This window comes from Sphaerodactylus townsendi, linkage group LG03 (genome assembly GCF_021028975.2).
Source record: "Sphaerodactylus townsendi isolate TG3544 linkage group LG03, MPM_Stown_v2.3, whole genome shotgun sequence".
Classification (NCBI taxonomy): domain Eukaryota; kingdom Metazoa; phylum Chordata; class Lepidosauria; order Squamata; family Sphaerodactylidae; genus Sphaerodactylus; species Sphaerodactylus townsendi.
In genome coordinates this window covers 171,093,965-171,116,937 of record NC_059427.1, presented here as the reverse complement: position 1 = coordinate 171,116,937, position 22,973 = coordinate 171,093,965, and the positions used below count along the sequence as shown (strand labels likewise).

At 62.4% G+C, this 22,973-nt stretch overlaps 1 protein-coding gene across 1 annotated transcript in view; it reads left to right on the top strand.

The window, feature by feature from the left end:
* Nucleotides 1-22,973, top strand: part of LOC125428025 (R3H domain-containing protein 2-like) — a 113,072-nt gene that overhangs the window by 12,118 nt on the left and 77,981 nt on the right. Inside the window, exons 2-6 of the mRNA XM_048487600.1 lie at nucleotides 8,457-8,608; nucleotides 10,514-10,640; nucleotides 14,488-14,566; nucleotides 16,461-16,520; nucleotides 19,016-19,156. Of these exons, the coding sequence (XP_048343557.1) occupies nucleotides 8,457-8,608; nucleotides 10,514-10,640; nucleotides 14,488-14,566; nucleotides 16,461-16,520; nucleotides 19,016-19,156 (559 nt within the window). The remainder of the gene's footprint in view (nucleotides 1-8,456; nucleotides 8,609-10,513; nucleotides 10,641-14,487; nucleotides 14,567-16,460; nucleotides 16,521-19,015; nucleotides 19,157-22,973) is intronic.

Below are 22,973 nucleotides of genomic sequence, written 5' to 3'. Positions count from 1 at the left end.
GGGGGGGGGGGGGGTGGGGGGGGGGGGGGGTGGGGGGGGGGGGGGGTGGGGGGGGGGGGGGGTGGGGGGGGGGGGGGGTGGGGGGGGGGGGGGGTGGGGGGGGGGGGGGGTGGGGGGGGGGGGGGGTGGGGGGGGGGGGGGGTGGGGGGGGGGGGGGGTGGGGGGGGGGGGGGGTGGGGGGGGGGGGGGGTGGGGGGGGGGGGGGGTGGGGGGGGGGGGGGGTGGGGGGGGGGGGGGGTGGGGGGGGGGGGGGGTGGGGGGGGGGGGGGGTGGGGGGGGGGGGGGGTGGGGGGGGGGGGGGGTGGGGGGGGGGGGGGGTGGGGGGGGGGGGGGGTGGGGGGGGGGGGGGGTGGGGGGGGGGGGGGGTGGGGGGGGGGGGGGGTGGGGGGGGGGGGGGGTGGGGGGGGGGGGGGGTGGGGGGGGGGGGGGGTGGGGGGGGGGGGGGGTGGGGGGGGGGGGGGGTGGGGGGGGGGGGGGGTGGGGGGGGGGGGGGGTGGGGGGGGGGGGGGGTGGGGGGGGGGGGGGGTGGGGGGGGGGGGGGGTGGGGGGGGGGGGGGGTGGGGGGGGGGGGGGGTGGGGGGGGGGGGGGGTGGGGGGGGGGGGGGGTGGGGGGGGGGGGGGGTGGGGGGGGGGGGGGGTGGGGGGGGGGGGGGGTGGGGGGGGGGGGGGGTGGGGGGGGGGGGGGGTGGGGGGGGGGGGGGGTGGGGGGGGGGGGGGGTGGGGGGGGGGGGGGGTGGGGGGGGGGGGGGGTGGGGGGGGGGGGGGGTGGGGGGGGGGGGGGGTGGGGGGGGGGGGGGGTGGGGGGGGGGGGGGGTGGGGGGGGGGGGGGGTGGGGGGGGGGGGGGGTGGGGGGGGGGGGGGGTGGGGGGGGGGGGGGGTGGGGGGGGGGGGGGGTGGGGGGGGGGGGGGGTGGGGGGGGGGGGGGGTGGGGGGGGGGGGGGGTGGGGGGGGGGGGGGGTGGGGGGGGGGGGGGGTGGGGGGGGGGGGGGGTGGGGGGGGGGGGGGGTGGGGGGGGGGGGGGGTGGGGGGGGGGGGGGGTGGGGGGGGGGGGGGGTGGGGGGGGGGGGGGGTGGGGGGGGGGGGGGGTGGGGGGGGGGGGGGGTGGGGGGGGGGGGGGGTGGGGGGGGGGGGGGGTGGGGGGGGGGGGGGGTGGGGGGGGGGGGGGGTGGGGGGGGGGGGGGGTGGGGGGGGGGGGGGGTGGGGGGGGGGGGGGGTGGGGGGGGGGGGGGGTGGGGGGGGGGGGGGGTGGGGGGGGGGGGGGGTGGGGGGGGGGGGGGGTGGGGGGGGGGGGGGGTGGGGGGGGGGGGGGGTGGGGGGGGGGGGGGGTGGGGGGGGGGGGGGGTGGGGGGGGGGGGGGGTGGGGGGGGGGGGGGGTGGGGGGGGGGGGGGGTGGGGGGGGGGGGGGGTGGGGGGGGGGGGGGGTGGGGGGGGGGGGGGGTGGGGGGGGGGGGGGGTGGGGGGGGGGGGGGGTGGGGGGGGGGGGGGGTGGGGGGGGGGGGGGGTGGGGGGGGGGGGGGGTGGGGGGGGGGGGGGGTGGGGGGGGGGGGGGGTGGGGGGGGGGGGGGGTGGGGGGGGGGGGGGGTGGGGGGGGGGGGGGGTGGGGGGGGGGGGGGGTGGGGGGGGGGGGGGGTGGGGGGGGGGGGGGGTGGGGGGGGGGGGGGGTGGGGGGGGGGGGGGGTGGGGGGGGGGGGGGGTGGGGGGGGGGGGGGGTGGGGGGGGGGGGGGGTGGGGGGGGGGGGGGGTGGGGGGGGGGGGGGGTGGGGGGGGGGGGGGGTGGGGGGGGGGGGGGGTGGGGGGGGGGGGGGGTGGGGGGGGGGGGGGGTGGGGGGGGGGGGGGGTGGGGGGGGGGGGGGGTGGGGGGGGGGGGGGGTGGGGGGGGGGGGGGGTGGGGGGGGGGGGGGGTGGGGGGGGGGGGGGGTGGGGGGGGGGGGGGGTGGGGGGGGGGGGGGGTGGGGGGGGGGGGGGGTGGGGGGGGGGGGGGGTGGGGGGGGGGGGGGGTGGGGGGGGGGGGGGGTGGGGGGGGGGGGGGGTGGGGGGGGGGGGGGGTGGGGGGGGGGGGGGGTGGGGGGGGGGGGGGGTGGGGGGGGGGGGGGGTGGGGGGGGGGGGGGGTGGGGGGGGGGGGGGGTGGGGGGGGGGGGGGGTGGGGGGGGGGGGGGGTGGGGGGGGGGGGGGGTGGGGGGGGGGGGGGGTGGGGGGGGGGGGGGGTGGGGGGGGGGGGGGGTGGGGGGGGGGGGGGGTGGGGGGGGGGGGGGGTGGGGGGGGGGGGGGGTGGGGGGGGGGGGGGGTGGGGGGGGGGGGGGGTGGGGGGGGGGGGGGGTGGGGGGGGGGGGGGGTGGGGGGGGGGGGGGGTGGGGGGGGGGGGGGGTGGGGGGGGGGGGGGGTGGGGGGGGGGGGGGGTGGGGGGGGGGGGGGGTGGGGGGGGGGGGGGGTGGGGGGGGGGGGGGGTGGGGGGGGGGGGGGGTGGGGGGGGGGGGGGGTGGGGGGGGGGGGGGGTGGGGGGGGGGGGGGGTGGGGGGGGGGGGGGGTGGGGGGGGGGGGGGGTGGGGGGGGGGGGGGGTGGGGGGGGGGGGGGGTGGGGGGGGGGGGGGGTGGGGGGGGGGGGGGGTGGGGGGGGGGGGGGGTGGGGGGGGGGGGGGGTGGGGGGGGGGGGGGGTGGGGGGGGGGGGGGGTGGGGGGGGGGGGGGGTGGGGGGGGGGGGGGGTGGGGGGGGGGGGGGGTGGGGGGGGGGGGGGGTGGGGGGGGGGGGGGGTGGGGGGGGGGGGGGGTGGGGGGGGGGGGGGGTGGGGGGGGGGGGGGGTGGGGGGGGGGGGGGGTGGGGGGGGGGGGGGGTGGGGGGGGGGGGGGGTGGGGGGGGGGGGGGGTGGGGGGGGGGGGGGGTGGGGGGGGGGGGGGGTGGGGGGGGGGGGGGGTGGGGGGGGGGGGGGGTGGGGGGGGGGGGGGGTGGGGGGGGGGGGGGGTGGGGGGGGGGGGGGGTGGGGGGGGGGGGGGGTGGGGGGGGGGGGGGGTGGGGGGGGGGGGGGGTGGGGGGGGGGGGGGGTGGGGGGGGGGGGGGGTGGGGGGGGGGGGGGGTGGGGGGGGGGGGGGGTGGGGGGGGGGGGGGGTGGGGGGGGGGGGGGGTGGGGGGGGGGGGGGGTGGGGGGGGGGGGGGGTGGGGGGGGGGGGGGGTGGGGGGGGGGGGGGGTGGGGGGGGGGGGGGGTGGGGGGGGGGGGGGGTGGGGGGGGGGGGGGGTGGGGGGGGGGGGGGGTGGGGGGGGGGGGGGGTGGGGGGGGGGGGGGGTGGGGGGGGGGGGGGGTGGGGGGGGGGGGGGGTGGGGGGGGGGGGGGGTGGGGGGGGGGGGGGGTGGGGGGGGGGGGGGGTGGGGGGGGGGGGGGGTGGGGGGGGGGGGGGGTGGGGGGGGGGGGGGGTGGGGGGGGGGGGGGGTGGGGGGGGGGGGGGGTGGGGGGGGGGGGGGGTGGGGGGGGGGGGGGGTGGGGGGGGGGGGGGGTGGGGGGGGGGGGGGGTGGGGGGGGGGGGGGGTGGGGGGGGGGGGGGGTGGGGGGGGGGGGGGGTGGGGGGGGGGGGGGGTGGGGGGGGGGGGGGGTGGGGGGGGGGGGGGGTGGGGGGGGGGGGGGGTGGGGGGGGGGGGGGGTGGGGGGGGGGGGGGGTGGGGGGGGGGGGGGGTGGGGGGGGGGGGGGGTGGGGGGGGGGGGGGGTGGGGGGGGGGGGGGGTGGGGGGGGGGGGGGGTGGGGGGGGGGGGGGGTGGGGGGGGGGGGGGGTGGGGGGGGGGGGGGGTGGGGGGGGGGGGGGGTGGGGGGGGGGGGGGGTGGGGGGGGGGGGGGGTGGGGGGGGGGGGGGGTGGGGGGGGGGGGGGGTGGGGGGGGGGGGGGGTGGGGGGGGGGGGGGGTGGGGGGGGGGGGGGGTGGGGGGGGGGGGGGGTGGGGGGGGGGGGGGGTGGGGGGGGGGGGGGGTGGGGGGGGGGGGGGGTGGGGGGGGGGGGGGGTGGGGGGGGGGGGGGGTGGGGGGGGGGGGGGGTGGGGGGGGGGGGGGGTGGGGGGGGGGGGGGGTGGGGGGGGGGGGGGGTGGGGGGGGGGGGGGGTGGGGGGGGGGGGGGGTGGGGGGGGGGGGGGGTGGGGGGGGGGGGGGGTGGGGGGGGGGGGGGGTGGGGGGGGGGGGGGGTGGGGGGGGGGGGGGGTGGGGGGGGGGGGGGGTGGGGGGGGGGGGGGGTGGGGGGGGGGGGGGGTGGGGGGGGGGGGGGGTGGGGGGGGGGGGGGGTGGGGGGGGGGGGGGGTGGGGGGGGGGGGGGGTGGGGGGGGGGGGGGGTGGGGGGGGGGGGGGGTGGGGGGGGGGGGGGGTGGGGGGGGGGGGGGGTGGGGGGGGGGGGGGGTGGGGGGGGGGGGGGGTGGGGGGGGGGGGGGGTGGGGGGGGGGGGGGGTGGGGGGGGGGGGGGGTGGGGGGGGGGGGGGGTGGGGGGGGGGGGGGGTGGGGGGGGGGGGGGGTGGGGGGGGGGGGGGGTGGGGGGGGGGGGGGGTGGGGGGGGGGGGGGGTGGGGGGGGGGGGGGGTGGGGGGGGGGGGGGGTGGGGGGGGGGGGGGGTGGGGGGGGGGGGGGGTGGGGGGGGGGGGGGGTGGGGGGGGGGGGGGGTGGGGGGGGGGGGGGGTGGGGGGGGGGGGGGGTGGGGGGGGGGGGGGGTGGGGGGGGGGGGGGGTGGGGGGGGGGGGGGGTGGGGGGGGGGGGGGGTGGGGGGGGGGGGGGGTGGGGGGGGGGGGGGGTGGGGGGGGGGGGGGGTGGGGGGGGGGGGGGGTGGGGGGGGGGGGGGGTGGGGGGGGGGGGGGGTGGGGGGGGGGGGGGGTGGGGGGGGGGGGGGGTGGGGGGGGGGGGGGGTGGGGGGGGGGGGGGGTGGGGGGGGGGGGGGGTGGGGGGGGGGGGGGGTGGGGGGGGGGGGGGGTGGGGGGGGGGGGGGGTGGGGGGGGGGGGGGGTGGGGGGGGGGGGGGGTGGGGGGGGGGGGGGGTGGGGGGGGGGGGGGGTGGGGGGGGGGGGGGGTGGGGGGGGGGGGGGGTGGGGGGGGGGGGGGGTGGGGGGGGGGGGGGGTGGGGGGGGGGGGGGGTGGGGGGGGGGGGGGGTGGGGGGGGGGGGGGGTGGGGGGGGGGGGGGGTGGGGGGGGGGGGGGGTGGGGGGGGGGGGGGGTGGGGGGGGGGGGGGGTGGGGGGGGGGGGGGGTGGGGGGGGGGGGGGGTGGGGGGGGGGGGGGGTGGGGGGGGGGGGGGGTGGGGGGGGGGGGGGGTGGGGGGGGGGGGGGGTGGGGGGGGGGGGGGGTGGGGGGGGGGGGGGGTGGGGGGGGGGGGGGGTGGGGGGGGGGGGGGGTGGGGGGGGGGGGGGGTGGGGGGGGGGGGGGGTGGGGGGGGGGGGGGGTGGGGGGGGGGGGGGGTGGGGGGGGGGGGGGGTGGGGGGGGGGGGGGGTGGGGGGGGGGGGGGGTGGGGGGGGGGGGGGGTGGGGGGGGGGGGGGGTGGGGGGGGGGGGGGGTGGGGGGGGGGGGGGGTGGGGGGGGGGGGGGGTGGGGGGGGGGGGGGGTGGGGGGGGGGGGGGGTGGGGGGGGGGGGGGGTGGGGGGGGGGGGGGGTGGGGGGGGGGGGGGGTGGGGGGGGGGGGGGGTGGGGGGGGGGGGGGGTGGGGGGGGGGGGGGGTGGGGGGGGGGGGGGGTGGGGGGGGGGGGGGGTGGGGGGGGGGGGGGGTGGGGGGGGGGGGGGGTGGGGGGGGGGGGGGGTGGGGGGGGGGGGGGGTGGGGGGGGGGGGGGGTGGGGGGGGGGGGGGGTGGGGGGGGGGGGGGGTGGGGGGGGGGGGGGGTGGGGGGGGGGGGGGGTGGGGGGGGGGGGGGGTGGGGGGGGGGGGGGGTGGGGGGGGGGGGGGGTGGGGGGGGGGGGGGGTGGGGGGGGGGGGGGGTGGGGGGGGGGGGGGGTGGGGGGGGGGGGGGGTGGGGGGGGGGGGGGGTGGGGGGGGGGGGGGGTGGGGGGGGGGGGGGGTGGGGGGGGGGGGGGGTGGGGGGGGGGGGGGGTGGGGGGGGGGGGGGGTGGGGGGGGGGGGGGGTGGGGGGGGGGGGGGGTGGGGGGGGGGGGGGGTGGGGGGGGGGGGGGGTGGGGGGGGGGGGGGGTGGGGGGGGGGGGGGGTGGGGGGGGGGGGGGGTGGGGGGGGGGGGGGGTGGGGGGGGGGGGGGGTGGGGGGGGGGGGGGGTGGGGGGGGGGGGGGGTGGGGGGGGGGGGGGGTGGGGGGGGGGGGGGGTGGGGGGGGGGGGGGGTGGGGGGGGGGGGGGGTGGGGGGGGGGGGGGGTGGGGGGGGGGGGGGGTGGGGGGGGGGGGGGGTGGGGGGGGGGGGGGGTGGGGGGGGGGGGGGGTGGGGGGGGGGGGGGGTGGGGGGGGGGGGGGGTGGGGGGGGGGGGGGGTGGGGGGGGGGGGGGGTGGGGGGGGGGGGGGGTGGGGGGGGGGGGGGGTGGGGGGGGGGGGGGGTGGGGGGGGGGGGGGGTGGGGGGGGGGGGGGGTGGGGGGGGGGGGGGGTGGGGGGGGGGGGGGGTGGGGGGGGGGGGGGGTGGGGGGGGGGGGGGGTGGGGGGGGGGGGGGGTGGGGGGGGGGGGGGGTGGGGGGGGGGGGGGGTGGGGGGGGGGGGGGGTGGGGGGGGGGGGGGGTGGGGGGGGGGGGGGGTGGGGGGGGGGGGGGGTGGGGGGGGGGGGGGGTGGGGGGGGGGGGGGGTGGGGGGGGGGGGGGGTGGGGGGGGGGGGGGGTGGGGGGGGGGGGGGGTGGGGGGGGGGGGGGGTGGGGGGGGGGGGGGGTGGGGGGGGGGGGGGGTGGGGGGGGGGGGGGGTGGGGGGGGGGGGGGGTGGGGGGGGGGGGGGGTGGGGGGGGGGGGGGGTGGGGGGGGGGGGGGGTGGGGGGGGGGGGGGGTGGGGGGGGGGGGGGGTGGGGGGGGGGGGGGGTGGGGGGGGGGGGGGGTGGGGGGGGGGGGGGGTGGGGGGGGGGGGGGGTGGGGGGGGGGGGGGGTGGGGGGGGGGGGGGGTGGGGGGGGGGGGGGGTGGGGGGGGGGGGGGGTGGGGGGGGGGGGGGGTGGGGGGGGGGGGGGGTGGGGGGGGGGGGGGGTGGGGGGGGGGGGGGGTGGGGGGGGGGGGGGGTGGGGGGGGGGGGGGGTGGGGGGGGGGGGGGGTGGGGGGGGGGGGGGGTGGGGGGGGGGGGGGGTGGGGGGGGGGGGGGGTGGGGGGGGGGGGGGGTGGGGGGGGGGGGGGGTGGGGGGGGGGGGGGGTGGGGGGGGGGGGGGGTGGGGGGGGGGGGGGGTGGGGGGGGGGGGGGGTGGGGGGGGGGGGGGGTGGGGGGGGGGGGGGGTGGGGGGGGGGGGGGGTGGGGGGGGGGGGGGGTGGGGGGGGGGGGGGGTGGGGGGGGGGGGGGGTGGGGGGGGGGGGGGGTGGGGGGGGGGGGGGGTGGGGGGGGGGGGGGGTGGGGGGGGGGGGGGGTGGGGGGGGGGGGGGGTGGGGGGGGGGGGGGGTGGGGGGGGGGGGGGGTGGGGGGGGGGGGGGGTGGGGGGGGGGGGGGGTGGGGGGGGGGGGGGGTGGGGGGGGGGGGGGGTGGGGGGGGGGGGGGGTGGGGGGGGGGGGGGGTGGGGGGGGGGGGGGGTGGGGGGGGGGGGGGGTGGGGGGGGGGGGGGGTGGGGGGGGGGGGGGGTGGGGGGGGGGGGGGGTGGGGGGGGGGGGGGGTGGGGGGGGGGGGGGGTGGGGGGGGGGGGTGGTGGGGGGGGGGCGGGGTCGGCGGGGGGGCGGGGGGGGTGGGGGGTGGGGTGGTGGGGGCCGGGGGGGGGGGGGGGGCAGGGAGGGGGGGGGGCCCCTTTGTGGGGGGGGGGGGGGGGGGGGGGAACCTGTGGCTCTCCAGGAATGTTCATGGACTACAATTTCCCATCCCAGCCCATTGCCAAGCATGGCCAGTTAGCCATGCTGGCGGGGAGCTTGATAGGAGGTATAGTCCCATGAATTGTGAAACTCCACAGATTCCCCAGACCCCTGCTCTAGAAGCTCACCCAGGAGAACTGGGTTTGTCAAGGAGGCAGGTAGTGGAATGGGAGAACCCAGTAGTGGAATGACATGAAAAACTTAGCCATTCAGCTTTGCTTCTTATCAGAAGCATCTTAATAGTTGGCAGATTGCTTAATGGGTTTACTTGCTGCAGGGAAGCCCAGTCAAATTATTTGACCTTCAAGGCACTGTGTTAAGCAGAGGCTAACTGGAGCAGTGGATTATCAGGCTAGCCTTTTTCCTCCAGGCGTGGCAGATTTGAATCTGCATCAAAGATGTTGCAGGAAGATTTATTTATTTTTTGCTATCTTATGTCTGCAAGTCCGCTATGCAACCAGTACCTTCTGCTTCACTGTGCATTAGGACCAGACTAAAAGAAGTAACATTTCTAATTACTATAAAGCTAGCTTAATTAACACAAGTTTTGCTAGTAGTGTCGCGCAGGTGCACATCAAAGCAAAGCCTGGATTCTTACCACTCGAGGCATTTTTCTTTTCAGTCAAATTCGAAGCTGAAGCTAGTCAGGAGCCTGGCTGTGTGTGAAGAATCCTCTAACCCCTTTGTTGATGGGCCATTGGAGACCCAGGTAAGCCAAAAGAAAACAGTTTCGTTCACATGTTTTCCATCTTAGGGGAAAAGTTAATTTTGGGGGATGGTGATGATGATTCTCCCAAGTTTAAGGGCTGAAAGTATAGCAGTCTTCATGGAAGTTGGCAGCCTAGCTTTAACTCATCACAGTGACACAGCTATATTACTGGCGGGGCAATGATGTCAAGCAATAAGTCCTAATTACAAAAGCCATATCTACAAATTACCACGAAAGCATGTTTGATAGAAGCTATATTTCAAATCACCCCAGATTATTGTTGTTAAAGGAAAAAAAAAAAGGGCAGAGGGGCTTTCCAAGTGAGACGAGGACACTTAGGCTCATTCCACACATGCAGAATAATGCACTTTCAAACTGCTTTCAGTGCTCTTTGAAGCTGTGCGAAATGGCAAAATCCACTTGCAAACAGTTGTGAAAGTGGTTTGAAAACGCATTATTTTGCATATGCAGAAGGGGCCTTATTCTCCAGGCGATATGGGAGCTGTGCCTGCAGTCAGAATGCCGCTGGTGGCATGGGGGGGTATAAAGATCAGGTGTGAATACAGTGTCCACCGCATCAGATAACACTCAGGGAAACCCTTTCAGATTAGCAGCATGCTGCAGCCAGAGAACATGAGCAAAGTCACAGATGCCAGAAAATACGGCTCGATCCACATTAGACAGATGATTTGATTAGTGGCTGGTGGGACTGCCAAAATTGACAAGATACTTCCTGTCAGGTTCTTTTGCTGGAAGAGGTTATAAAATTGCAGGATTTGTGCAGTAGGCATCAGATGTTAAAAGGCTGTTCAGCTCAGCCTTTGCCGTGGAGCTGGATCATTCAGCCATATATCTACTGCAAATTACCCTACCTACTTGTTGTGCCGCTAGCAGAGAATGGGTGGATTCCAGTCCAGTAGCACTTTAGAGATCAACAAGATTTTAGGGGTCATAAGAACATAAGAACATAAGAACAAGCCAACTGGATCAGACCAAAGTCCATCTAGTCCAGCTCTCTGCTACTCGCAGTGGCCCACCAGGTGCCTTTGGGAGCTCACAACAGCCTTCTGCGGCTGTTGCTCCCGAGCACCTGGTCTGCTAAGGCATTTGCAATCTCAGATCAAGGAGGATCAAGATTGGTAGCCATAAATCGACTTCTCCTCCATAAATCTGTCCTTTGAGAGCTGAGAGCCCCCTTCATCAGAGAGTTTATACCCCAAAGGAGGTATCCAAGGTACTACTGGACTTGAATCTAGCTCTTCAACCCAAACCAGCTCTTCAACCCAATCTAGCTCTTCAACCCAGACCAGCTCTTCAACCCAGAATCTAGCTCTTCAACCCAACCCAGAATCTAGTCTCCTTAAACTAATCAGAGAATGGGTACAGGGGCATTAATGTCCAACAGGATTGTACCTCAAGCAAATGAGCTCTTAGCGACACACTACAGGGAGAGCCAGAAATCTCCCAGGGTCTCAGTCAATTTAACATAAAGTAAAATTCCTTCCTAAATCCAAGTACGGTGGTCATATTATTCTTCCAGTCTCTGCTGATTACAAAGCAACCCATTCTGAGGTCTTCAAAGTACAGCTTTTGTTCTAAGAGCCAGCGTGGTATAGTGGTTAAGAACAGGTGGATTCTAATCTGGAGAACTGGGTTTGATTCCCCACTACTCCACCTGAGTGGCAGAGGCTTATGTGGTGAACCAGATGTGTTTCCACACTCCTACATTCCTGCTGGGTGACCTTGGGCTAGTCACAGTTCATTCAGAACTCTCTCAACCCCACCTACCTCACAAGGCATCTGTTGTGGGAAGAGGAAGGGAAAGGAGCTTGTAAGCTACCTTGAGTCTCCTCACAGGAGAGAAAGGTGGAATATAAATCCAAACTCTTCTTCTCTTCTACCTAGGATATCATACAGTTGCACATCAGTTGCCCCTCAGACAAGGAAGATGAGAAGTCTGCGAAAGAAGGTCCCGAGAAAGAAGAAAAAGAGAAGAATAAGGAGAAGGCCCCCAAGAAAATGCTGTCCAGAGGTGAGATAATCTTAGGTTGTGGAGTGGGTAATGTTTGTGGGCAAAGATCAGCGTGAGCCGCTGTCCTCCAGGTGTGCTCAGTGTGCCATATTTTCTTTGTGTGTGTTAGCGCACACAGGGAAAAGTGTCCGAGGGAAAGATGTAAGGGGGAAAAACCCCTGAGGCTGTCTATGCAATCTGGCTTAACGAGGGTTAGTTATTTTTGTAATAAGCTTTGTTCAATAACTCTTTAGGATTTGCATAAGCATTATGTAACAGCGTCATTTTAAGCATGTTTGTCCCAGTCACGATCTATTGTCACAAAATTTCCATACCAGAAACGCGTTTATAGGGAAGAAATAAAGATTTCAGTCTACTTCGGAAGCTTGCTCCTACTTACTTGTGTGTACCTACTTGCATTCGCGCCTAACTTGAAGATGCAAGTAGATGTCATGTAGGAAGAGTTATGTGCGTCTTGAAAGACTTGCATTTTGATAAATTTTTCCCAGCCTTTGGGGCAAACATTCATCTTAATTTTTTTTAAAGGGCACGTTTGCAGTTCTTTCCATGTAATATTTTAATGCTATTTATGTAGTACATTTATACGCTGCCTCTGCAAAGGCTTGAGGTAGTTCATAAAGTGAAAAACGTGTGTCATAAAATCATAAAAAACAGTAACATAAGGGTGAATATTAAAACAAGCCAAAAGCATTAAAACAGTATAAAACAGTATAAAACAAGATGATCCTTCTAAAACAGTTGTCAGGCTAGAACACAAAATCAGCTAAATAAGCTGGAACGTCTCCTGGTACTTACAGGGCAGTATGCTAAGTGCCAGGTGAGCCTCAACAGGGAAGTTGTTCTGGCTCTGAGATGCTGCCATTGGAAAGATCCCGTTTCTGGTTGACTCCTGCCTCACTTTTGCAGGTGAAGGCGCAGAGAGCAGACCTTAGGAAGAGCCTGGGACATCTAGAAGACAGGCTTTGCGTTTTCTTTTATTTATTCCTAGTTGTAGAATGAAAATGGTTGAGCATTCTGTGTCTGTGACAGGGTACAAGTTGGTGGCTTGACTGGCTTATTCTGCTAAACCTTATGGGTACTTTCACTGCTGTGTGTGTGTGTGTGGGGGGGGGGGGCTGATTATATTAACTTCAGGCGAAAGGCCAGTGCTTTTTGTGTGAGTGTAGCTGATCATGTATTATTTTGACTGTTTAGATATGCTTTGTGTGAAATTTAATTTTTTCCCTTGGAAGGGATGTTTTATCTCCTGTCCACCTATGTACCTGGCCACTGTACTTCATACACACACACACCTCTCCAAGAGAGGTATCCTCAAAGTTGTCATCCTTTGATTTTCTTCTTTGGGCTCCCATATCACCCTGCATTCTTCCAATTCTCCTTTCCCATGATTCCCTTTTCATTTACTGGTCTCTTCCTGGCACTCAGCATACCTTGAATTCTTTTGTCATTCTGAATATAGGCTTCCAAAGCATCCCGGCCTTGTTTATTACTTGACACTTTATGCGCTCATGGAATATGAATTGAATTATAGCAGCCCCACAATCTGACACATAATTTTTTATTTGAAGTAGCTGGGGGACTCTCCACCCCACCCCCAATTCTTTCATGCTTGCACACTTCTAAAAGTCACATAAGCTATTTTAACACTTCGCCAGGGGTCTGCAACCTGCGGCTCTCCAGATGTGCATGGACTACAATTCCCATCAGCCCCTGCCAGCATGGCCAATTGGCCACTGCTGTCCTCTTCTGCATGCTGCACCTGCAAAAATAATCTGCCGCTTGTTTTAAGAAGACACAAGTTGGTGCCTCATGATGCTACCCTAAGTAGGCAGTCTCCACTTTTTAGTTTGAGGGATTGGCTGCAGAGATCCAAAGCAAGAGGGGTTAACTGGGATCAGTAACCTGGGTATACAGGGATCGTCTGGGTGGGAACTCTTAAATGAGCAGCCGATCGTACAAAATAATGTATTGCGTTTTATTGATAATTATTATTGGAAAACAAGGAATATATCTTATTCGTTGAGCACGCACATCTACACAAAGCATCCAAGGTTTGGCTAAAGAGAAGGGGTGGAGGTTGAGTAGGGTTTCAGGAATGGGTGATAGTTATAAGTCTTGAAGGATCGTCCAGTGGAAACGGAACTAAAGAGGAAAATGACCACCGTTTCCAGAGCTAAGAGCCCGCATCCAAGTGGGGGTGCACACACATCTCCAGAGCCCACACACGACATGAATGGCCATAGGACCAATATTTATACCACAAAAGTCATCCTGAGGCAGCGTGAGGTAAGCTGTCAGAAGAGCCAAAGAATTGGTTGCTTTTCCAGGGTTCATACAGTAAGGTAGGAGAGACTTGATGATTCATCAGGACCCAAGAGAATGCCTGGACTACTGTCTTGGAGACCAATTGATTGCTGGGATGGGTGCAGGTAGGATAGTTAATGGTCTGCTTGAAGCAATGCTTAAATCACCTTGGGGTGACACAGTAGAGATTAGCTAGCCCAGGGGTCTTGCAACCTGTGGCTCTCCAGATGTTCATGGATTACAATTCCTATCAGCCCCTGCCATAATGGCCAATTGGTTGCAGACCCCTTTTAAGCGTAGTGTTAAAATAGCTGATGGGAATTGTAGTCCATGACCATCTGGAGAGCCACAGGTTGCAGACCCCTGAGCTAGCCCAGTTGTCCAGTTAGGCATGCCTTATGACCAGGGGGAAAGTTCAGCGGCCAACCCCCTCCTGGCCAGACTTGACACACAAAATGTATCCCAGCATTCTCTGAGAGGCATCCATTTTGTGTGGAGCAGTGTCTTGCTCTTATGCCCGTCTTTGGTTCCCTTACCCTATATGGCAGTGATAGCGAACCTTTTCGAGACCGAGTGCCCAAATTGCAACCCCAAACCCACTTATTTATCGCAAAGTGCCAACACGGCCATTTAACCTGAATACTGAGGTTTTAGTTTAGAAAAAATGGTTGTCTCCGAGGCACACATTACTCGGGAGTAAGCTTGGTGGTAGTCGATGGCTTTGCTTTGAAGCAACCGTGCAACTCTTCCAACGGGTGAGTCACGACCCTAGGAGGGTTGACTCAGAAGCAAGCCCCATTGCCAGCAACTGAGCTTACTCCCAGGTAAAGGATCATGCTTTAGTTCTTTGCATGAAAATCAGTGGGGTTTAACAGCGCTTAACAGGGTTACCTACACTGTTTCCCCAAAACTAGGTCTTAGGTTTAATGCTAATAATCGAGCCCAGCAGCCCAGGCCAGCCTAGATGTGGGGGGGGGGGGGGGCACTCTGTTTGCGTGTGCCCACAGAGAGGGCTCTGAGTGCCACCTCTGGCACCTGTGCCATAGTTCGCCATCACTGCTATATGGCACCCCTTAGCAGGAGGCTGTTTACAGTGATAGCCATCCAAGGATCATAATTCTGAGAAATAGGCAAAGCACACCTTGGCTTACTTGCTGTATTTCTCTGCTTTGCCTGCATTCAGTTCCACAGTGCTATACTTGCAGTCTTGTTTTATAAAGTTTATTTGTCCAGGAGTTTTGCAAAGCAAGGGAGATCCTATCCTCATCCTTTGAAAGGTCGGGTAATTTACACGGGGTCACATGGGAAATATATGGTGGAGCCGGATGCTTATCGAAAGTCTTTCAAACTGCTCAGGGTTATATCCTGAAAACCACTGTTGACTTCACTCCCAGGAAATTAACTCAGGCTGGTGGTGATGATATTGGATGTGCGCTTGATTCCTGGAACCCCGGTTCTTTCGTTTCTGGTTCTGAATCTTTAGTCTTTTCCTCCATAAGCAAAACCTTCTCCTGACACAGCGTTTTTGTTGCCTTTGTTTTAGATTCTAGCCAGGAATACACGGACTCCACTGGAATAGATTTGCATGAATTTTTAGTAAATACACTGAAGAAAAATCCAAGGTAGGATCCAGTTTGGCTACGCCGCTTGACTTGCGGGTGATTTTGCAGTTCATGTACGGGAGATAAAGTGTGCGTGGGAAACAGAAGAGGGTCATAGCAGCAGGTGAAATCTGGGGTGGGTATGTAGTTGAATATAATGAGGACGGGGAGGGACAGGTTAGCAACTATTAGGATACTTCTTAACTGGTGGGATGAGAACGTTTAAGATCTGAAATGGAGAGTCTCCTAGAGCATGCTTTTTCCAATCTTGCTTCCCACAAGCGCACACAATGTATACATGCATGTGTCCTTCCATATGTGTTTGAGAGAGGTTTTATGCTTGCTGTTAAGATGGCAATGACTATGCTCTAGACCTGGGGTCCCCAACCTTTTTGAACCTGCAAGCACATTTGGAATTCTGATATGGCACGGTGGCTGCAGCAACAAAATGGCTGCCACAAAATGTTGGTTGCAGGAGGCGGAGCCAACCCCAAGATGATTGCCACAGCTTAACTTCAGTCACACAGTGCAGATTGTTGTGCTGTGGCGGCAGCTGCTGCCAAAGCAACATTTTGAAACATCTGCACAGCCAATCAGAAGCCTTGCTGGACACAATCTCTACCTGGCTCCACTCACTTCATAAAAACACTTGGTAGATGTCAGAAACAATGTCGGCGGGCATTGTGGTGCTTACGGCACTGCCCTTCCCATTTGGGAACTTCTGTTCAAGGCTTTGTGGACTCCCTGTTGACCTCTTGGCAATGGCCAGAGTCTTACTGTCCTGGGCATAAGAAAGATCAGGGGGCCTGAGATCGGACTTTTTGATAGAAGATATGCGGCAGGCAGGCAAACATTCCTGTTTCCAGGAGCCAAAAATGCAACCGTGGAATAACATGGTGTGCTAACAGACAAAATGATGGGAGGGCAAGGATTGCCCAGGTGCATTTGGATCAAGCCACGCCCTAGCAGTGCTGTCAGCATCTCAGCACCTTGGACCCACCTGAGATGGGCATCAACTATGCCTGTTACTTTTCCCTGCATGCTGGCCCCATCAAGGTTGCTGATGTGTCAACTACTTGCAGAAATGTGGACACAAAACAAAATGGTCTGGAGTTCTGCTGTTGGCCACACATGCTTGATGTCGCCTACATGAACCTGTGAACCACAAGTCCCCAACATGGTACCCATGGACACTAAAGCATCTCGTGTTTGTTACGATATACTTGCCCAACTCTTAAGTAGCATTCCTAGTGGTTTCTCATCCACGTCGATGTCTGTAAGTTCACCAAGCACTGTGGTCTTCACTAAGCCATTGATGCATCCTTGAAGGCCATGAGAGCTAGGTATATTGAAGACTGGGGTAATTTTACTATTGCAGACTGGGGAAAAATGTGTTTGTGTACTGCACATAATAACCTGGGGGGGGGGGGGGGGATCGGTATGAGTTAGTCAGGAAGGAACCTTAATTGCTCTAAAAACCTTCCTGTAAATATCTTCCCAAGGCTTCTATGTAAAGTGTCTCCTTTGCTCTCAACTAATAAACAGTGTCAGACCCGACCGCCAGGCTCAGACTAGGTTCTGATATATTGTGTTTCTAATAATACGGGCAGGAAGAGAGCCCACTGGGATATTATGATCTTGGGAACCATCATCATTGTGTGGAGAAGAATCCATCTTAACAACAGAAAACAAAGAGAGCTTTACTTTGCGCTACATCTGTGTTGCAGCCGGGCACGCAGGGGCAGCACGGTGATGCCTTTTATTGTTGAATTACCTTGAGTTTTTCTGCTTAATATTAGCACGGAGGAGGGTATGAATCTGCAATTCTAAAAATAAATCCATATGAGATGTTTCTTTTTCTGATTGTGTTGTGTGTGTCCCCTTAACTCCTTGCTTCTCTATGTTTCTTCAACAGGGATAGAATGATGCTGCTAAAATTAGAACAGGAAATCTTGGAATTTATTAATGATAACAAGTAAGTGATGTTCTCGGTTGCAACTTGGGGGTGATTTGAGGGGCTGATGTCTTGTGAAGATAATAAGTAAATATGCTGCTTCCTAGTAAGAAACTTCTCCAGTTGTGCTTACAGTCGTCTTTCTTTCCATCCTTACATGTCTATGTCTTTGTATAGTGTTTCTCTAACGCCCTGTTCTCTCCCTTGTCCAGCAGTATCTCTCCCGGGATTGGGGGCAGGACGTCATGATGCAGAGAATCCATGACTACCCCCCAAACTTGCCCCCCCCCCACCTGTGTTTTGACCCTGTGTTTATCACTCTAAGAAACTTCTAGTAAAGTTCCATGCGTAGTGCTTATGTGGTATCTTCCCGCCTCCTCTCAGGGACTGAAAATTTCAAAGCGGTGATCCCACAGCCCACATTTTTACTTAGTAAATGTTACTGAAGGGAAGAGGATGGAGTGCAAGACTGCTGTTTTCAGCAGCAGCCCTGCATTCTAGAGGGAACTCCTTCCCTAAGAACCTGTAAATGGGAGTTCCAGCAGTCTGTACATCCAACCGCCTGCTCCCTGCCACTGGGGTGCAACCCTTTTCAGATGAACAGTATATCTGTTACAAGTAGATCAGTGGTGTGCTTCTATGACAGGTGCTTAAAAACCTTTTTCAGAAATCCAAGCGTCTAGCGCCCCCCCGCCCCCCGTTCATGACCATGCTTCAAAAGATAAGGAAGAGTTGGATTTTTTATTCCCCCTTTCTCTCCTTTAAGGAGACTCAAACTCCTTTCCCTTCCCCTCCTCACAACAAACACCTTGTGAGGTAGGTGGGGCTGAGAGAGCTCCAAAGAACTGTGACTAGCCCAAGGTCACCCAACTGGCATGGGTCGGAGTGCCCAAGCTAATCTAGTTTACCAGATAAGCCTCCACAGCTCAAGTGGCAGAGCGGGGAATCAAACCCAGTTCTCCAGATTAGAGAGCACCTGCTCTAAACCTCTACTCCACTCTGGCTCTCTAAAAGGAATATTTACTCAAGGGTGTGAAATTTTGGATGGAATCCTGTGCAGCCTTACCGTGGGATTAAGACCAATTTAACCGCATGGACCTTCTGCACAGACTTGCTCAGTGTTGCACTGTGCAGCCTTTAGTAGGTGGTAAGTAGTGGGGAGGAGTGCTGGCAGTCCACAGACACTCCATGGACCCCAGCTCAGGTTCCTCTTCTCTAATGTACTGCTCTCCAGTTCCCACAGACATGTTTGGAGACAAGCACTCAACCAGGCAAGGCTTGTATTGCTAAAAAGCGAAGTGGTGTGGCCACTGAGGCTCAAGAGTTCCTTGCCCCACTACACAGCCACTGTTTCAGATTTATTCAGCTCAAGTCTGCTTTCCATTTCAGTAGAGCAACTTGCTCTTTCGCTCAGGTTAAAGTGAACGCCTGCTTCAATCTAGGCCAGTGGTGGCGAACCTATGGCCCTCCAGATGTTCATGGACTACAATTCCCATCAGCCCCTGCCAGCATGGCCAATTGTAGTCCACGAACATCTGGAATGCCATAGATTCGCCACCACTGATCTAGGCAAAGGATCGGAGTAATAAATCTGGCACTCCTCCTCTTTCGGAAGATACACATAAACCAGGGAGCCTCTCTCCCAAAAAAACTTGCCAACAATACAAGGAAGTAAAGTGTAACAATATTGTTTATAGTGATCAATACTAAGTATACATTCATATACAACTTGGTACAAAACAGTGGTACTTATCATGTAGTGCTCAGTCCATTCATAATTCAAAGACCTTTCATGAATGACGTGCGCACCAGGAGTAGCTGAATGGAAAAACCAGCGCGTGGGGTGGCAAGTGAATGGGAAGAAAGCAATCTCCTCCGCCGTAGAGCTTTTTGGATGGTCCAAGCTACAGCTTTTTTTGCGTATATTAAATCCTGTAGCTTGGACCATCCAAAAAGCTCTACGGCGGAGGAGATTGGACTGATGAATGGACTGAGCACTACATGATAAGTACCATTGTTTTGTACCAACTTGTATATGAATGTATACTTAGTAATGAGTCACCTATAAACTAATATTGTGCCGCTACTTCCTTGTATTGACCAAAGTTGGGAGAATAGTGCTCCCTGAGAGAATATTTATATGTAACCTCTTCCGATTGTTTCACTTGCCTTTTCATTGCGATTACTCCTTCTCTTTCACCAGTGGCTGGAAATGAATGTATTAAACCTCAGGATTATTTATTTAGTTATATATTTATATTATTTATATTATTTTATTCATTCATTTATTCTACTTATATCCACCCTGGCCAAGCAGGACTCAGGGCAGCTAACAACAGTAACTAAAAACACTGTTTCTCTCACCCCCTGTCCTAGTTCAGCGAAGAGCTTGTATGTCTGTCTGAGGACTCAGTGTTGTTCAAATGATCTGCTAAGGTAGCTTTGACCTTTTCTCTTTTCTCTGGTCTCTTCCACCCCCACCCCCACTACCCATCCTCGGTCTTTGCCATCATCAGCAATCAGTTCAAGAAGTTTCCCCAAATGACCTCATACCACAGAATGCTTTTACATCGGGTAGCTGCCTACTTCGGCATGGACCACAATGTAGACCAAACTGGGAAAGCTGTCATTATCAACAAGACCAGTAATACAAGAATGTAAGGCAAGAATGAGTTTTGACCAGTGTTGGGGGTGGGGGTGGATTAATGCTGATACACAGCTCAAACCGTTTCGCATACATTACCAGTGGCTTGGATCTTGCTGGGTGTTTCCATATTCTGTGTTGCACAGACGAAGTTCATTCAAAGAACGAACCTTATATTCAGGAATAGATTTGCACTTGCACAAACGATAGTGCATGGGGAAGTGCTGCCTGTGAACCAACCACCTGTCACCGAGTTTTAGCTCGTGTGCAAAGAACGCCTGTAGCTTGCAAACAGTTCATCTAGCACAGTTTGCAGAACTGCATGTCGGTCAGGCTGTATTCATCATGTGCTTTATAGAATCTGCAAGATTAACGGACTCCCTCCAAGAATTCTATTTGAGTAATATTATTTTTAGCTATTTTGCACCATCGGCCTTAGCCTTTTAAAAATCTCCTTTGACTGGTGCCGCCCTTTTATTTCCTCTTGCATAGAATCCGAGTCTTGTTAATCATTACAATGACTCTGTAAGAGAGATCGGTGGTATTAATCCCAGGTGTTTTTTTAAAGTTTGGAGAGATGTCAGCTTGCCTGACTCCACCTAGGTGAGTTCTCTGGCAGAGATGAAACTCAGGCTGTAATTGCAAAGACAGTTTTCTGGGAGTTAACCTTGTTGAATAACATGGGGCTTACTTCTCAGTAGACCTACTTAGGATTGTGCCCACAGTCTCTTGGCTGCTACTCTTGATGTATTAACAGAAGTAAATATGGTGATACCTTTCAGATGGTCCTATTTTCCCATCCAAGCTGACTCTCCCATTTCTAATCGAAGGACCTTGTAAGAATACCTAAAGCTGCTTTATATAAACTGAAACTGCAGCTCCATCTAACACAGGGGTGTCCAACTCTGGCACCCCAGATGTTCATGGACTATGATTCCCATCAGTCCCTGCCGGCATGACCAATTGGCCATGCCGGCAGGGAACTTTAATGGAAATAAAACAATCTAAACATCTCGGGTGCAGCAGGAGATGAATACCAATTCCAATTCAAAAGCCTTTATTGGCTTTATAAATCTACAGAGTTAGTAGAAAGGAGGCATTTATCTACTTCGCGAACTGAGACATTTAAACGGTAAAATCCATTAAAACATTAAATACATTAAAACAATGTTGAACATTCGCAACCACGCCTTGTAAACCGCACATATAAATTAATTTAACCATTACTGCTATGTAGGCAATGTGGTTTCAGCATCTGACCGAAATAGTGCGCTCAAAACTTTACAGCATTCTCGCATACAAGATCCTGGGACCGTTAGTGAGAAAGTTCATCACCAGATTGGCGGCACGACAGTGTTTGCGAGAACTCTCTACCAATGGCGGACTTAGATGTACATGGAGCGTAATGACTCGTTATATTGGACCATTCCTAATAGGTACATGTTAGAACTCGTCTCAGCTTAACCTGTGCCGTATGTTACATTGACATAACCTGTTCTCATATGGAGTGTTATTATACCTGCCAAGAGTCATAGCGTTAGGTAGCGCATTAAAGCGAACCAAAGTGTACACTCTGCGTTGTTTGGGATTGCACAGAATGTACAGATAGTTGGCACAGTAATCTGATCGGACCACAATACTGCTGTGACTCTCCAAGATCTCAAACTGTAATTATTCGTAACACCTGATATTTCAAACTCTTTTTCACTGGAAATACCAGAGATTGAATCTGGAACTGTGCATGTGCTGTACCATTAAGACATGGGCCCTCTTTGAAAAAAAAATGTGCCCCAGAAAAAAGCAGATTTTGAGATGCTAGTCCAGATTGTTGTTCCTAGCTGCCCTGTCTCTCAACCTTTGTGCCTTCAGCCTCTCAGGACAAAGTAGTGGTAGTGAAAGGGTCCAGCTATAGTTAGTTGAGTGGTACATTAGGCTCTTCTTGGCCCAGCCAAAGAACTCTTGTAGGCTTCTGATCTCTGCCCAGCTGGAGATGAGGACAGGGGAATTGGATGGTGGTTACTGCTACTTCCTTCCTTTGAACTGTTTGGCTTTCCAGCCCTTCTTCCAATGTCTCATGGGGCATGCTGGAGATAGAGTGGATTCTGGAGCACTACTTCACTATACTAGCAATCACATTACCTTCAAGTTTATAGTGGTTGTGTGTCACTGGGAAGGACCTCTAAAACAAAATTTTCCACTCCCTCTCATCCATCAAAACCCACATTGGGGTCTGTTGGGTGGGGGGAGTAATATTGTGGGTTGGGGCAGAGGAGTAGCTGGGGCAAACTGCGCCCGGTGCACAGTCTGTATTTTCCGGGGGGGGGGGGGTACCCCCCACGGCTTCCTCCCTTCCCACACTTACCTTAGTTCCCTTCCTTTTCCTAGAACTATTTCAGGTTGAAAAAAAGACCTATTCGCAGTTCAGGCTTAAAAATGGCCTGATGGGAACTATACTTCCCAGGAGACCTTGTGAGCCCCAAGGTCTCCTGGGAACTATAGTTCCTCATGCCATTTTTAGCCTGTACTGTGAACAGGCCTTTTTTTCAGCCTGAAAAGGTTATAGGAAATGGAAAGGAACTTAGGTAAGTGTGGAAAGCGGGGTGGGCGGGCGTCATGGGGGGGGGGAAGGGGGAGGGGCCTGGGGGCGATTTTCCGCACCCCCAGGCATGTGCATGGCACACACCCCGCCCCTTGTAGCTCCGCCGCTGGGTTGGGGGCAGCGGTTCTAGCAGCTTGGAGATCTGGAAAGAAGGGGAAGCAGCAGCAGGAGCGAGTCTTCTGTCTTAGAGCAGCAGAAACTCAAGCAGACAAGAAGAGGAAGAAAAAGAACAGTTGGTTTTGGTACCCTGCTTTTTCTCTCCCCTAAAGTGTCTCAAAGTGACTTTTATTCACAGTCCCTTCCTCTCCCCTCAGCGGACACCTTGTAAGCTAGTTTGGGCTGAAAGAGTTCTGAGAGAACTGTGAGGGGCCCAAGGTCACCTAGCAGGCTTCCAATGAGGTAGCGGAGAGTCAAACCTCGTTCTCCAGATTCGAGTTCTCTGCTCTTAACCACTACACTGTGCTGGCTCTCAAAGAAGCAAATGCCTATCTGTATAAAAGCCAGGCAGGCTGAAACTCTCTGTTGCCCAGACAAAGCAAAGACATGACCCAGACACTGTTATAGTCCTGCTGGGCTAAAGTCAGTGAGTGGCCCATATCATAGATCCAGAAGCTGCCACTTCTAACCCAACAGCTCCTCAGCTCCTCAGACAGGAATCCTGCCGGTGGAGAGCCGTCCATGCGACAGCTCCCGATGCTTGAGCGGCCCGGTTCTACAGGGGGGGGCTGAAGCCGCGGGAGAGGTGGCTCCTCAAGACGGAGGCTACCCTCTTCCCGTCCCCACATTATCCTCACTTCAGGTGCGGTCTTGCATGCCAGCCCTGCTGGACTACTAAGACCTGCCCACGCTGCCCTCCGACCTCCAGGGGTCGGAGGACAGCGAGGGAGGATCTCAGCAGTCCGGCAGAGCGACGCAGGATGACGAGGTGAGGGGGCGGGCGGGGAAAACAGCGTGTTCCCGGCGATGCCATTTGCACCGCGCTGGCGGGAACACGCTGTTTTTAAAAAACCTCCCTCCAGGAGGGAGGTTTTGGGGGGCGGCCTGACGCTGCTCTGGGGGAGGTGGAGGGAAGCCAGGTCGGCACTGCTGCGTTTCAGCAGCGCCGCCTGTGTGAACGGTGCCGCCGTCCCTAAGGCGTCGTATTTGGGCCGTGCGGAAACGGCCACTGCTTCTGTTGCATGTGGGGCAGAACTTGTGAGAAGCTGCATCTCTCATGGGTTCTTGCCCTGCT